Source organism: Homalodisca vitripennis, unplaced genomic scaffold (assembly GCF_021130785.1).
Source record: "Homalodisca vitripennis isolate AUS2020 unplaced genomic scaffold, UT_GWSS_2.1 ScUCBcl_8577;HRSCAF=16734, whole genome shotgun sequence".
NCBI lineage: Eukaryota > Metazoa > Arthropoda > Insecta > Hemiptera > Cicadellidae > Homalodisca > Homalodisca vitripennis.
This window is the reverse complement of record NW_025784687.1, coordinates 1-14,420: the sequence shown is the minus strand read 5'-3', so window position 1 is coordinate 14,420 and position 14,420 is coordinate 1. Positions and strand designations below refer to the sequence as shown.

Sequence of the window (14,420 nt, the reverse complement as noted above, 5' to 3'; positions counted from 1 at the left end):
TATATTGCAGAAAAATACCAATCTGGTGAAATTTTATAGTAAGAGACAATTCTAATTTATTTTACACAAAAAATACTATTTCAATTATTAATTTTTTTAAACCTTGGTTCCATATTCAGATTCAATTTACTTTTGACCAAAGATAAATGTTAATTTGTTACAAAGTAACTGGTTTGTCCGAAAAGTATTCAACCAAGTTTGTGCTTTTGCTGGGCCAACTATTACGAGAACTGACCGTCTCAGACCAGTTATGGGGATATAGGGAAAACCCTTTTAAGATTTGAGAATGCCACCAGGCATTCCCTGAGCTCCTTCCAGTACATGAGTCACAATGCCCTGCTTCATGCAATTACATGTGCTTATATCGCATTTCACTACGGTCAATTGTGGTTTTAAGCAAAAAGTTATAATGAAGTTTTGTTGGAAACTTGGACATTCTGGTTCAGAGAACAGCTCTATGATACAAAAAGCATTTTGTGAAGAAATTTATGGGTGATACTATGATAAAAGATGGTGTAGGCAATTCAAAGGATGGCTGTTGATTTTATTGACGAGTTGACCCGCAAGCATTAAAACGGTCTGAAGTCTTGCAACCTTGAACGTGTTTGTGTGGCAATCAACGAACACCCATCAATTGATTTGTGAAAATTTACATAAAAGATTTTGAAATGAACCGTTTTACTGAATTTCTGGCTTTTACAGGCCTGCCAGGAATTACAGGTCACTCTTCACTGAAGTGTGGCCATCCAGAATCGTCTAAACCACTATTTTATCTGTCTTCCATCCATAGATTTGTTTTCAAAAGCTTTGTGTATCACAGAGATTTTCTCTAAAGCAGAATGGCCAACTCTCTGCAAACTCTCTGCTCAAGACTTCAGCTGTTGAGAAATGGGATGATAGCACATGTAATAACATACAAAGCAGAATCCTGTGACTCATGAATGGGCGGAGCACAGGTAATGCCTGATTGGCAGTCTTGAAAGTGATCACCTATCCTTCCCGTAAACAATCTTGGACAGTTGATTACATAATAACTGGGCAGCAAAAGGAGGTCGGAAACTTTTTGAATGTATAGCTTATTACAGCATAATCTACATATATTTAATTTTACCTAGTAACAGCTATTACAATTAAGTTATAAAACAATCAATATCTCATATCATAGGGATTAAATGATAAAAAACTACAAATACAAAGGAAATGTTTCATGCCTCAGTTTTATAAATTGCTGTTTTTAGTCACAAAGGATCAACAACTTTTATTTGTTATCGCTACTACTTGCTACAGCAAAACCTTGCCCTCACTTACCAATGCAGTCATTATTATGGCTCAGTTTTGAACCCCGGGAAACAATGGCACTTGAAGCTGCCAATGGCATTGATGCAGGTGCCGTTATTACAGATGTTCGGGTGTCGCGTACACTCATCCGTGTCTGTGCAGGTCTCGCGCGATGCGGTCAGCTGGTATCCGTTGTGACACACGCATTGGAAACTGCCTTGGAAGTTGTTACAATCACCGTTCTCGCATATACCAGGCCGCTCGAGGCACTCATCTATATCTGGAGGTTACAATAGAAACTTAGTTTTTTCAACAGTAAAATATGTCTTGATGAAATTAAAACACACTGAACCACAATAGATTACTACTTTTCAAGAATAAAATCGATTTCAGCTCACCTACACAGTCCCTCATGCTCATGCCGAGCTTATACCCCTCGGGACACTGGCACTTCGAAACTTCCGGGAGGAGTTGACACACTGTGCGTTGCCTCGGCAAGGACTCGGGATACGCAGGCACTCGTTGTCATCTGTACAAAAACGCATGTAAGATAACACAAAATGGGATAAAATACATCACTTACTCCACAGGAAAGTTTAAAATTAAATTTAATCAGGTATGTATCTAGAATTTCATTTTTGGGAGCATAAACTAATTTCTGATACCTTTTACAAAGTTTTTGTTGCCACTTATACATTTTTATTAATGGTAATTATGTTCAATATATAATCAAGTAAATTATTCTGTAATTTAATTGAGTATAAAAAGTTTGGAGATAAGAGGTGAGATAAAGTTTAAAAATGTCAAGTACCGGTTTGGCATTATAGTGAGTAAAAAAAGAGCAGTCCTAATAACAATACACAGACTGACTATGTGGCCTGCATGAAAGCCGCTGTGTATGTCTGTCTGTTCACTAGTAGCAAGTGTTTTAATTGTGGCTGTTTTTAGACTCCACCGTTTTGTTTTTTTCCAGAAATATCTTTCCCCACAGCCGTTATTCTACTTAATTGTCATGAATCTGTTGATGATAACTGGTTAAATATTGACAAAAAGTTGTTAATCTTACAAAGTTTTGAAGATGATGAAATTGTGATATGGCATTTGTTGATAGTGGAAGTTGATGGGGATGGGTGTAAGGGAATGATGAGGAATTGCTGGCTGAGCCCAAGGTCACGCAACGAAACAGCAATAAATCACTTTGAGTGTTTACTAGGTTATTTGGAGGGCTAGGAAGATAGTTTGCTTTGTGACAAACTGGTTTTGAGGTAGTTACATTCGACAAAAATAAGGAAGGAAGCTGCTGCAAGAATACAAAAAACAATGATCGATTCCTTCCAACGAGTTATTAAGTAATCATAAACTCATCTTTTAAATTGTAAATATTGTACATTGTTTATTAATTTTTGTGGATATTAAATTATGTAACATGTTTTTATTCTCAACTAAATAGACGATGTAAGTGGAATTACAAACGCTCTTATGAGGTGAGTTTTAACCCGAAAACCTTTTTATTTAGCAATTAATTACTAGTTTAACAGGGTTAATGGCTCCCTTTGTTTTAACTGTGTTTGGTTAACCGTGGGAGGCTTGCCGTTGATTACCAAGTATAATCAAAAGTTGACTGCATAAAGTCACAGTACTGTAACCCTTTGAGGGTGACAATCAATTATAGCTCAATCGCAGGAATGTTGGTGTGTCAACAACAGGTCGACAAGACTACTCTAATTTGGGGCTGGACATTGACTGTAGGTTGACCATAGTATTTTTTGGAAATACTTGCATGGTGGCAATAGTGTGACAAGCATTTTCACTACTTATTTATGGTACAAATTGTTCTTTCTGTTAAATTTTAAAAAGTTTAAAAGTAACCAAAATATAACTTTGGGACGAAAGAGACAATGTTTCAATGACCTGAAAGAGTTTATTTATTTTTTCAATGTATTCATCTTGGCTGTTTAAGGCACTTACCGTAACATGCAACCTAACCAGTACCTAAAAGAACTGTAATATAAGTAAACCAGAAATACGTTTACAAATAAAAAACTTTACCATTAAAAAATAGCCAATGGGTGCCACAGTGTTTAATACAAAGTAAATTATTTCTAAACCAAAAGTGTGCTTACCGATACACTGGTGGGATTCAACATCGTACACGAACCCACGGTTACACTGACACTCGAAGCTGCCGGGTGTGTTGAGACACGAACCGTGGTTACACATAGTTGGCATCAATGTGCACTCATCTATCTCGACACTGGCATTGGGTCATCGGGTCCATGATCTGACCTGGCTGGTTCCCACATAGCAGCAAGTATTCCTCTACAGCAACAAATTCGTATTTGTACATCTCTTTGCTTCTTAACACAATAAAGCTCTGCTACTTCAGAATAGTGTATAGTATGATAATCCTTTGCTAAATTGTGACTTAATTCAGTGAGGAGTAACAAACAACAATACTAAATTGGCACAAGAAATTTTATTCAATTTATTAATGTTGCTTCACAACAACACAGAAATTTCCCGTAGGGGAGAGGGGGGCACTTGTGGACAATTTCAAGATTTTATTTTTTGTATTTTTTTCTAACATTTATTTTTTAGTAATATATTTTGTTATAGATTCATTAGCTTATTACTGATTAAATAAAACTGCATTTCAAGAGTAACTAATCAAATAGTTTTTTTATAATAAAATTTTTAGTAAACTAATGCACACTGTCCACAACTGCCCCAATGCGGGGCAGATGTGGACGTACCAATATTTTTACGGGACACATGTGGACACATGGAAAAATAGAATTAAAAAGCACAAATAATTTTTAAATGAGTATATTTTTAAAACTACATTGTTCCCTGATATAACTTAACATATCAAATACACTTTTAATTAGTGAAGTCATTATTTTTAAATGTTTCACACAGTAAGAACAAAATTACGTAAAATATTAACAAGTCTTTACTCATGTTATGTTTACAATCTTTTGAAAAACAATAGGCCTAAGCTAAATTTGCAATAAATTCTTATATTTTCTCCTTTAAACTGAATGCTTTCTTTAAAAACGTTAAGTTATTAGCCAAAAATAAAGGCCTATCCCATGTTATATTCATTGAAAATCAAATTTAAAGATAAAAGTGCTAACAGCTCTTTCAGTACCCCCTACAACTTTGGGCTGAGCAAGTTTAAAAACTAAGTCAGTTATGTCCACAATACTCTCATCTGTAACATCAGGCTTCACAAACTTAAAAGAATCAAACAAATCTTTTTTTCTGAAAAAATTTACTGTGAATTCGGTGAGTCCATGTTTTTTACTTATTTGAGCAACATAGTGCCTTAACGCTTTTTTCCCACTCAACTTAACTAAAACAAAATCGTTAAGGTTAATATTGCTTCCATCTTTATTAATTTCCTCATACTCTTCTTCGTTTCCACTTTCTTCACTTAAAACAAGAGGGCTCAGTCCTTCACCAAAATCTATCGAATCCTGAGATTCTTCTGAGTCGGATGTTTTATCTGAAGACTTTCTTGGTAAACTTAAGTTTCTTACAAATCCCTTGCTTAATTTTCTCCAAACTAAGTTTTCTCTTACAACTCTTCGGACTAGGTAAAAGCTTAGCTTCTTTTTTTATCTTCCTTTTCTTAGTTTCTTCTTCAATTCTATTTTTTTCTGGCGTATCTGTCAATATGCATGTTTTGCCTTTTTTCCTACCTCTGCAGCTTTCCTTTCTTGGTTGAGATTTAGGATAAGGCCTAACTTCTTCAGGTGTCAGTATTTTGTTTGTTGTTTTGTTGAATATTGTAGGAGAGTTGAGCTGTGCTAAGCTAACGTCACACATTGGTCTTGAAACTATTTCAGAAGGCCCTGCAATTGGCCCAAATTCACCGTCGTTATCAAAAGGATTTTCTATTTCATCATTATTTTGGGTAGCCCCACAACCTTCTTTTTCAGTTAAAAAGGTCTGAGGCAAAGGTTGCTCAGTCACTTTAGATGGTGCAGTAGTCATCTTCATTAAAAATCATCTTGTTGTATGGCACGATACCGGTTTTTTTTAAACCCAGACAAATATGTTCGTCCTCGTGAAAGCGTTATCATAGGCTTTAGCAGACAAACCTGCAACATGATAGATTGAAATCGTCTTTCCTGGGTTCTGTGATATCCAATGATTAAATTCTGCCTTGCAGGTGCTCTTGAAGGATGAAAATACACCTACATCCAGAGGTTGAAGCCTATGGCTTGTATGAGGCGGAAACGTTGAGCAACACAATTCCATTGTCACGACAGAAATTTATCAGTTCAATGCTGACGTGGCTTTCATGGTTGTCGAGAAGCACCAAGATAGGATTTTCCTTTGATGCACAAGTGTGTTTTTGAATATGTTTTCATAATTTGCAAAAACACATCCTGTGTCTCCATCCCGACTTTGTTGCAAAACCAAATGCTACCATTAGGGGCATCCTGCAATAAAAGCATCTTTAAAAAAAACTCTTGGGAAAACATAGGCTGGGGGGTATAGTATTGGCCCAATGCATTTACAATAGCACAAGATGGTTACAAGTTCACCTCGTTCAGCTGATACTGTCCGTCCAACTTGTTTTACTCCAGCTGGAGCAACAACTTTTGGTGCCTGCAATACGGTCGTAATACTGATTCATCAATGTTTATTATTCTCTCATCAGAAAATTTATACTGTTGAGTTACTTTATACAGGTTATCAAAAAAAGCATCTACATTTTGTTTGTTAAAATTCATGTTTCTTGCAAGGCTGGGTATTTTCTGGTTTCCGTAGTCTTAGTCTAGGATGGTGACGCATGTATCCTTTCATCCAATCAATGCCAGCAGTTTTATTTTCTTCCCATGTTTTGGGCATTTTACTGCTGACTTTAAGGGAATATGAATATGCAAAATCTCTTAACTTTGTCTGTAAGTCAATCCATATTGCAATTTACTAGATTGAATCAAGTAGTCTTCTAACATATCTTCTTCTTCTTTGCTGAAGACCTGCATGGAGCTGTACTTTGAAGTACCTCTTCTAAACGGCACTGACGGGAGATTCCACGATTGGTACTCCATTTTCTTCTAATTTATTTTCCTCTTTTTAACTTTTTAAACCGCTTATGCAGCAGCGACTTGGACACTCCATGATCAGCAGCTGCCTTTCGAAAAGAGCAGTTTCCATTAAGGAGATCCTGAAGAGCTCGTTGGATGGCATCTTCAGGTATCGAAGCTCGGTCTGTCTTAGGTGTGTAGGTTCTCACCATTCTACCTGTAATAAATAAACTGACATCAGTGGTTAGGCCTGTAAATAAAAAAATTTAATATTTTATCCCTTTGATTCATTCCTATAAACACCATGGGTTTTACGCAAATAAAAACGCAACTCGTTTCTAATAGACCTACTTAAATTTCGGGTAGGCCCCTAACCTGCTATTCTAAATGGGACTTTAATTACATTAAATATAATTCCAATAGATTATAAAATGTAGGAACTGTTTAAACAACATATTTGCTAAAAATACAAACACATACAAATTGGAGTTGTTGGGGCACTTGTGGACATGTCCACATGTGCCCCATTTTCAATGTCCACAAGTGCCCCAAGTGACATTTTATTATATTTCCCTCCCAATCTTAGTTTTAGGTTAGGTTTAGGTACACAATACGTACATCAAATTATTGCTAAAATAGTGGAGATTCACCCTAATATACCTTTTGTTAAATAAAAACGTAAACACAAAAAAAAATATTTGCCTTCAAACACAGTGCTAAAATTTTACTTTAGGACTATAAAAAAACTAAAAAATTTCTCACCTGTCTCAGAGTGTGTGTATGAGCTTCAAAACTTCCTTCGTAGAGACAATACACTAGTACCATCCTGTGGTAAAACTGTGAACTAAATTCTGCACCTACCAAAGCGGGAAATTCAAACTGTCCACTTCTGCCCCTGTACACAAGTGCCCCCCTCTCCCCTAAGGTAATCTCTGATATATAAGTATTTTCCCATGATTCATTGTCTTTTAAACATGTTTGTTGTCACAAGAACTACAATAGAGAAGTCAATATTGTAATTGTATAATATTGTACAATATTATAAAACATGTTTTCACATTTAATAGATACAATAGCAACTTAGTGGACAGAATTAATTTAAAGTATAAAAATAAAAAATACTAATAAAGAAGATGGGAAATAACCAAAATAAAACTTTTATTTGTGTACAGTATAGCCAAACCATACAGTAAGGAATAAAAGGAACACTGAAAGATTGAGACATACATGTAATGTTTAGAACAAGTAACAGAGTATGTAACATCCTGAACAAGAATTGGTACAACCAAGGTGAGCCAAACAATTGACATGATGTCTATAAGTTAAAATGTACTGTGACAGCATATACATTGGGCAAACTGGTTCGAAACTAGATTTAAGATAACACCGTCCAAACCTATGGATAAATAAAACAAAACTTATCTTTTGTCTAACATCTTATTAACAGCAGTAACAACATGGGTAAAATTAATGCCAGTTTAGAAATTTTACATAAACGCAGGAAAGGTTGTAAACTTGATACTCTCGAAGAATATTAAATTTATAAATGTTTCTATTTATTTTGTTTTTGTTGTGTGGTTTTTTAACCACCTAATGATGGAACTTTTGATCCAAAAATTAATAGTGGAAATTTAACAATTGGACCTGTTTTGACCGGATATATCACCGCATTTTGAGTTAATTTTCAGTATTTCCTGACATCAAATAAAACATTTATCTTAGTTCAACCAAAAATACTGTCTCCATCAAACCAATAAAAATCATCTGGAAGTGTGTTCAGAGCTACCCATTTTACATCATCCAAATTTTTATTAATATTTAAATATGGTAAAATAATATGTAATTTAACTCTTTGGAGACCAGCCAACCATATTAGATGGTTGAAAAAGACCAGCCGACTATATATAGTTGATATTATGACTTCATTTGAAATTACGACGTCTTCATTTTAAACTTTAGAAAATCACCACTTTTACCCTGACGGTTATAGACAAACTCGGGCTCATAAATAAACAACATTCTTTTCCAAGCACGAATATATTGGTCTGGTTTTCAAAGGGCTAAATACGCAAATATCAAAATCAGCTGTGTATAAAACTGATAGCTGAATAATATTATAAAAATTGTTAGATATGATAATTTTGGATTTTCTCAAAATTCAGGATTGGAGCAAAAGAATGTTTAGAGGAAACTATAAATACCAAAATTACCATGAGTTTACTGTTAAATATTAAAGAGAAACATTTGTTGTGGTCACAACAAGGTTCTCAAGGCTTGATTTTGTGGAGAAACTGTTAAGTTCAATCTAGTATGATCTGTTCTCTCAAAATTAGTTCAAAAAAGTACTGTATATTAAATAATCAAAAAATTAAGTAAAATGAGGAGAAAATTGTAATTAGTTTCATTTGAGCCCTCTTTCCATGTCAGGATTCCAGGTGACTTACCGGTCTTGTCAGCGGGACAAGGACGACAGGGGTGGCCCCAGGCTTGACCCATACTGCAACAGCACAGCATCCTTGTCTGTTCGTTGGTCATCGGCTGTGAACACTGGCCCTCCGCGAACGACAGGTAACACAGCTCCTTCCGCATGTCCACACACACTCCTCTAACATACCACTACATCAGTACAGGTGTAATAATATGCGATCCATGAAAGAAATCGATGTATAAACTATTAAAAGTTTAACATTGATGGCTCCTGTTGTACAAGGTGCTTAAGCTTAAGAGCATGTGAAAAAAAACAGAGAGCAAAACAAAATTTGTTTGGCAATATTTTTTAATATACAATTTTTGAAATACATGTCATTTTATAATAATAATAATATCTTTATTGTAATATTAATATATTACAATCATTGATAACATCTAAGTACAGCAGTTTGTGCAGAAACATGCCAAGTCAAAATATAGTCTGTGGTGACTAATTAACTTAATATACTAATAGATTATTAAAACTTCATCATCAAAATAATGTACTAATACCAGAAAATAAAATCATCTGCAAACTAATTGCAAGTAAATGTATTTTTTCCCTGCTATTTTTATATCAGGCATAATAAATTTAAAATTAGTGTCAGTTGCTAACTTTGATTTCTCCCTAATTATACATCAAAAACCATTGGTCTACTTTCCTATTTTATGATATTATAAAACATGAAAATTATATACTTTTCGTGAAACAAATGTTAAAATATGTCACTGAGTGTTCCACAACTATTTGTATGAAATTGACAAAATACTCACTGCCATTCGGCAGCAACTTGTAGCCGTCAGGACAGACGCAGTGATAGCTTCCATCATCATTAACACAGAACCCAACACCACAGATGTTCAGCCTCTCTTGACACTCATTTATATCTGAGAAAAAAATAGTTTTATCACTTATAAACCTATGATACAAAAAGATCAAATATATGTTAAATAGTTTTTTTTGGCAATTATTTATTTTATTTTATTTTATAAAATTACATTACCTTTTTGTGTTATTACAAAACAGCCACAGCATTCTTTCTGAACCACTTTAGTTTATATTCTTTTACTTTATATAAAGTCTAAACAGAAGATATAAATAGATCCCTTCTAGTGACATACATAAAATATTTATAGAAATAGGGCCTTTATTCTGGTAAAAATGTTAAGACAGTATCCAGTTTAGACTGCAAAAAAATAATCCAAGTACCTATAAAAATGCACACAATACTAATGTAGCAAAATCCAACCTGGCTGATTGTAAGTAATATTAAACAATAACTACAACTGACTATCAGCATTACAAACCAGTCTGATTTTCAAGCAAACCTCAATAAACGAAACTCAGAATTTTACGGTAAACTAATATAACAAAAAGACTCCACTGACCTACACAATTGACTTGAGTGTCGTCGAGTCTAAAGCCTGTGTGGCAGGAACACATAAAGCTTCCAAAGGTGTTGGTAACAGTGGCCGTTCTTGCAAATTCCTTTCATGCTCCTCACACTCATTTATATCCTCCAATCTACCTGTAGAAGACAAATAAAATTCCAGATGTATACATCAAACCTTAAACTTAATTTTTTCCCGACATGTTCTGTTTGTTTAGTGTTACTAAAAAATCCAGTAACACCATGTCATAGATTTTTTCTACCGCTGAACAATGGTGAATGTCCGATAAAATCCTGTTCCTTCACAATTTTACTATGTTCAAAAACAAATAACTTTAAAACTTAAAATGTATTATTAATTGAACTTATGAAATCTATAATATAGTAATACTTTGAAAAAGCTTGTATGTACTTAAAATCAACACAAAAAAACTTTAAACTACTTAAATAATTTTATAAAAAAACAAAATATTAGATGTGAACATAGCACTCCAACAGTGAGAGTAATTCGGCCGGTAAGCCGACTCCACCAGGACATAGGGTCTTTGTATTCCTCGGAGTTAATCTTAGGGCAAAGCTCACACTGAGGTCCCCAAGCCTTGCCTACACTGCAAGCAACAAGTGGCCTTGGTCACTGGGGAGCCCCCATCTCTTGACTACATCGCTGTCTCCTCTCCTCCTCTCCACTCTTCCACCTCTAGGTAGCAACGTGACTCTCGCTTATCTGTCAAAAATTAAATGTTTTTTAAAATGCAACAAACGTTTTAGAATGCATCCAGTAAAGAAATATTGATCAGATTTCACTGCATACTAACCGACACAAGCATTTCCGGCTGGAACCAGCTGGTAATTTGGTGGGCACTGACAGATGAAGCTTCCCTGCGTGTTGATACATGTTCCGTAGAGACACGCCTGAGGGACTGTCACACTCATTCACGTCTGTACAGTTGCCTAAAATATGATACAAAGTTAAAACATTGCAAAATGCCATGAAATCATTTACGCTACAATATTTTACATTCTGCTTTTCATGCAGCGTTAGTTTTACACAATTTCAACAGTGATACCTACGATAAATTACCATGCAACAACACAAGGTTAAGAAAAAAAATCTGATGGATTCGTTGAAATCCAGTGATTACAGTTTTCTCTTATACATATTGAAGAGACAATAAATTAAAGTTTTAAATCGGAAGGTATAACAATGATACGATGTGATCAGATCATGTACATAAATTATAGTAAAAATTAATGTCATATAACACAATTCTTGAATTAATTAGTACTAAAATTAGAGTAAGGATAGTATGAGACTGCAATACAGACATACTCACCCCCAGAATTATCCAGTTGATAGCCTTCATTACACTCACACCGGAACATACCAAAGATGTTCTCGCAGCGTCCGAAAACACACAGGTTGTTGAACATCATACACTCGTGATATCTGCAGGCAAAAATATTTTTTGGAAGTTCAAAAATTACTTCGTTGTGGAATAAAAATTATAAATTTTGTAAAAAATGTCAAAACAAAAGTAAACTGGATAAATTTAACAATTTTATAGATATTTAAGGTAATAACCAGTAAAATGATGTAAATAGGAAAATATAAGTTTTCTAATACATGAATGAAGTTTAAGTTTCAATAGACAATAGACAAAACAAATCAACAGATGTTTCGATACACCTTCCATGAACACATCAATGTCAGCACCTACCAACACAAGCCGTCTCACTCTTGTCGTCAGGATGCATGAAGCCCATCTCGCACTCGCAGCGGAAACTGCCCGGATAGTTGAGGCAGTGGCCATTCTCGCACAGTGTCGGACTCTCCGTACACTCATCCACATCTTGGCACGAAATATCCGTCACCTCGGAAACCGGAGTCACATACACACTGGACACACGAACCAAGGGTTGAGACAATTACAAGCAAGTGTGCTCAGCATTAACATCCTGATTTATCTTTTTATTATTCTATACTCAGTAGTGAAGCTGACCTTGAACGAGCCGTCGGTATTGATGCATTGAGCATTCTGGTCACAGCCACCGTTGTTTGTTAAGCACTCGTTGATGTCCCGGCAAGTGATTCCGTTACCAGTAAACCCATCTGGACACTTGCAGCTAAACGAACCCTGTAGTGGCAAACAAAATCATTACATTCCAACCAATATTACAATACGTTTTTCAAGGACGTGGTGTATAAAAATGTACAAAACATTTTGGCTAAATATAAAAATTTACGTATAAATATTAAAACTTCTGAAAAGAAAGACATGATGTAATTCAGAGAATATCAAAGTTAATGTAGTATCTTTTTAGTTGATAGTACATTATATCCTTTAATATTATCTTAAACTTAGTATGAACTTCATAACTATTACCAAACATAGCCTTTCTGTAGCATGATTATTCACTTCAATCAATGTCCAAAGGGCTAAAAAGTGCCTTAAGAAAACAAAAGTATGAACAATAATTATTAAAAAAATTGTTTTCCACCAAAATATTTTTTTAAAATCTAAACCTTCATCATTGGCTTTTTTGTTATATTAGATCAAATTTCTCTCAATATAAGTTAAAATACCAATTAACTTAAAAGTTTTTCATTTCATATTCATTATTTCATTATTTTACTTGGAAAACGCATTTCTGGGAAATACGAGTAATGTATAATAGTGACTTTTGGTAATATTTCTTTTAGCCAAAATGATTTTTAATAAATTCGAAATGGTTTTAATTCTTTGTATCTTGGGTTTTGCCACAATCCAAATGTCCATAATGCAGGTTGAAAGAACAGGACAGAGACCCACATTGTTAAACTGGAAAACTGCCAAGATAATCAAACATTACCTGCTTTACACAGGATGATTTTTGGAGGGGAACACTGAGCTGGTATTGTGATTGGCACTAAAATTTTAACCAAACTCAATGACCAAACAACAATCAATATGGATTTTACAAATCAAGGTTCTCTCAAATCTTTAAAGAAGAAGAAAATACCTGAAAACTGGCCCCCCCAGTGACCTTAGTAATTTAAAAACAGCATAACCTTTTCAAAAGAAAAATTGTAACTGAGTTATGTACAAGATAAAATCTTTGGTTATAAAAACTGCTAAAAACATAAAATTAGATTTTGTAAATGGTTATATCCTAATAAATGTGTTTATTTGATTGGCATCTTCATTGAAACTTTTACAACACATGAAAATAAAAATATAATTATAAACTAATATTATGTCCCAACATAATTTTTTTAGAAATTGAATTATGGGGTCTACCAAAAAAAAAGATGTTTATATTAATAAACAATTAACATCTCCACATGAATTAAAGAATATTGTTTTCCCATAATATCTACACTCCTCATGTCCATTTGTTTTTCAATACAAAATTTCCTGGAATTTTTTATACTGACTGAAATTTTATAAAAACCTAGTCTGGGCTTTCCAAAACAAACAATGAATAAGAACTTACCAATATTTATAAAAAATATAATTAATAATTTGGAAAATACATACATCTATAATGTTTATTTTTCAAATGTAAATTTACCTCTATCAACTTGTGCTTTCATGGAGATATTTTCTACTCAAGAAACACCTGAGATCCTCCAAATTACAATAAGAACTAGTGTAAACATTAAGAAAGACAAGGCCAGAATTAAATTAAAACAGATACCCTAACTGGATTATTTGAGTATTACAAAAGGGCCATTCCATATCACACCTGATGTGGTCTCCCAGAGCACACCCTCGTCATCTGTCGGTACAAACTGAGGTCCGCGCCCCTGGGCTTGTACCCGAGTAAGCCAATCCCTCGGCAAAGCGACCAGATTGAATGAGCCCGGATCGTATTGGTCCACAGCTACACCGTTTTCCCCGCAAACACTCTCCGTCCTGCTTTTCAATTCACAAAACTCGATTTCACGGATCTGACAAAATTCAAGGAATATCGATTTGAAATTTATAGTTTTTTTAATTATAAAATTTTTTTTTTTATTGTTTTTGAAAACCAATTTTGTTTAAAAATAAAACTTTAAACCTGTTGAAGAAAAGAGTTTGGTTTAGATTAATTCTATATGAATGTTCGTGATGAGAAAAACATAATTTATGTTTAACCAATTTTGGGTTAAACATCTTTAATTATGGTTACTAAAACAACAGCTGCAAATATAAAATTGAACAATTAACAAAAATGTAATAATTAATTAAATACAAGAATAAACCAGTTTAATTAAAAT

At 34.1% G+C, this 14,420-nt stretch overlaps 2 protein-coding genes across 2 annotated transcripts; both read right to left on the bottom strand.

The window, feature by feature from the left end:
* Positions 1-1,389: 1,389 nt before the first annotated feature.
* LOC124374459 (fibulin-5-like) lies at positions 1,390-3,519 on the bottom strand. Its single transcript, XM_046832669.1, has 3 exons — positions 3,402-3,519; positions 1,677-1,807; positions 1,390-1,558 (listed from the first exon to the last, which is right to left on the bottom strand). The coding sequence occupies exons 1-2, from the start codon at positions 3,505-3,507 to the stop codon at positions 1,695-1,697; spliced, it is 219 nt and encodes a 72-aa protein (XP_046688625.1). The 5' UTR covers positions 3,508-3,519; the 3' UTR covers positions 1,390-1,558; positions 1,677-1,694.
* On the bottom strand, positions 3,518-8,916 carry LOC124374458 (latent-transforming growth factor beta-binding protein 3-like). The gene is made up of 2 exons (XM_046832668.1): positions 8,765-8,916; positions 3,518-3,597 (listed from the first exon to the last, which is right to left on the bottom strand). The coding sequence occupies exons 1-2, from the start codon at positions 8,907-8,909 to the stop codon at positions 3,518-3,520; spliced, it is 225 nt and encodes a 74-aa protein (XP_046688624.1). The 5' UTR covers positions 8,910-8,916.
* Positions 8,917-14,420: the final 5,504 nt, after the last annotated feature.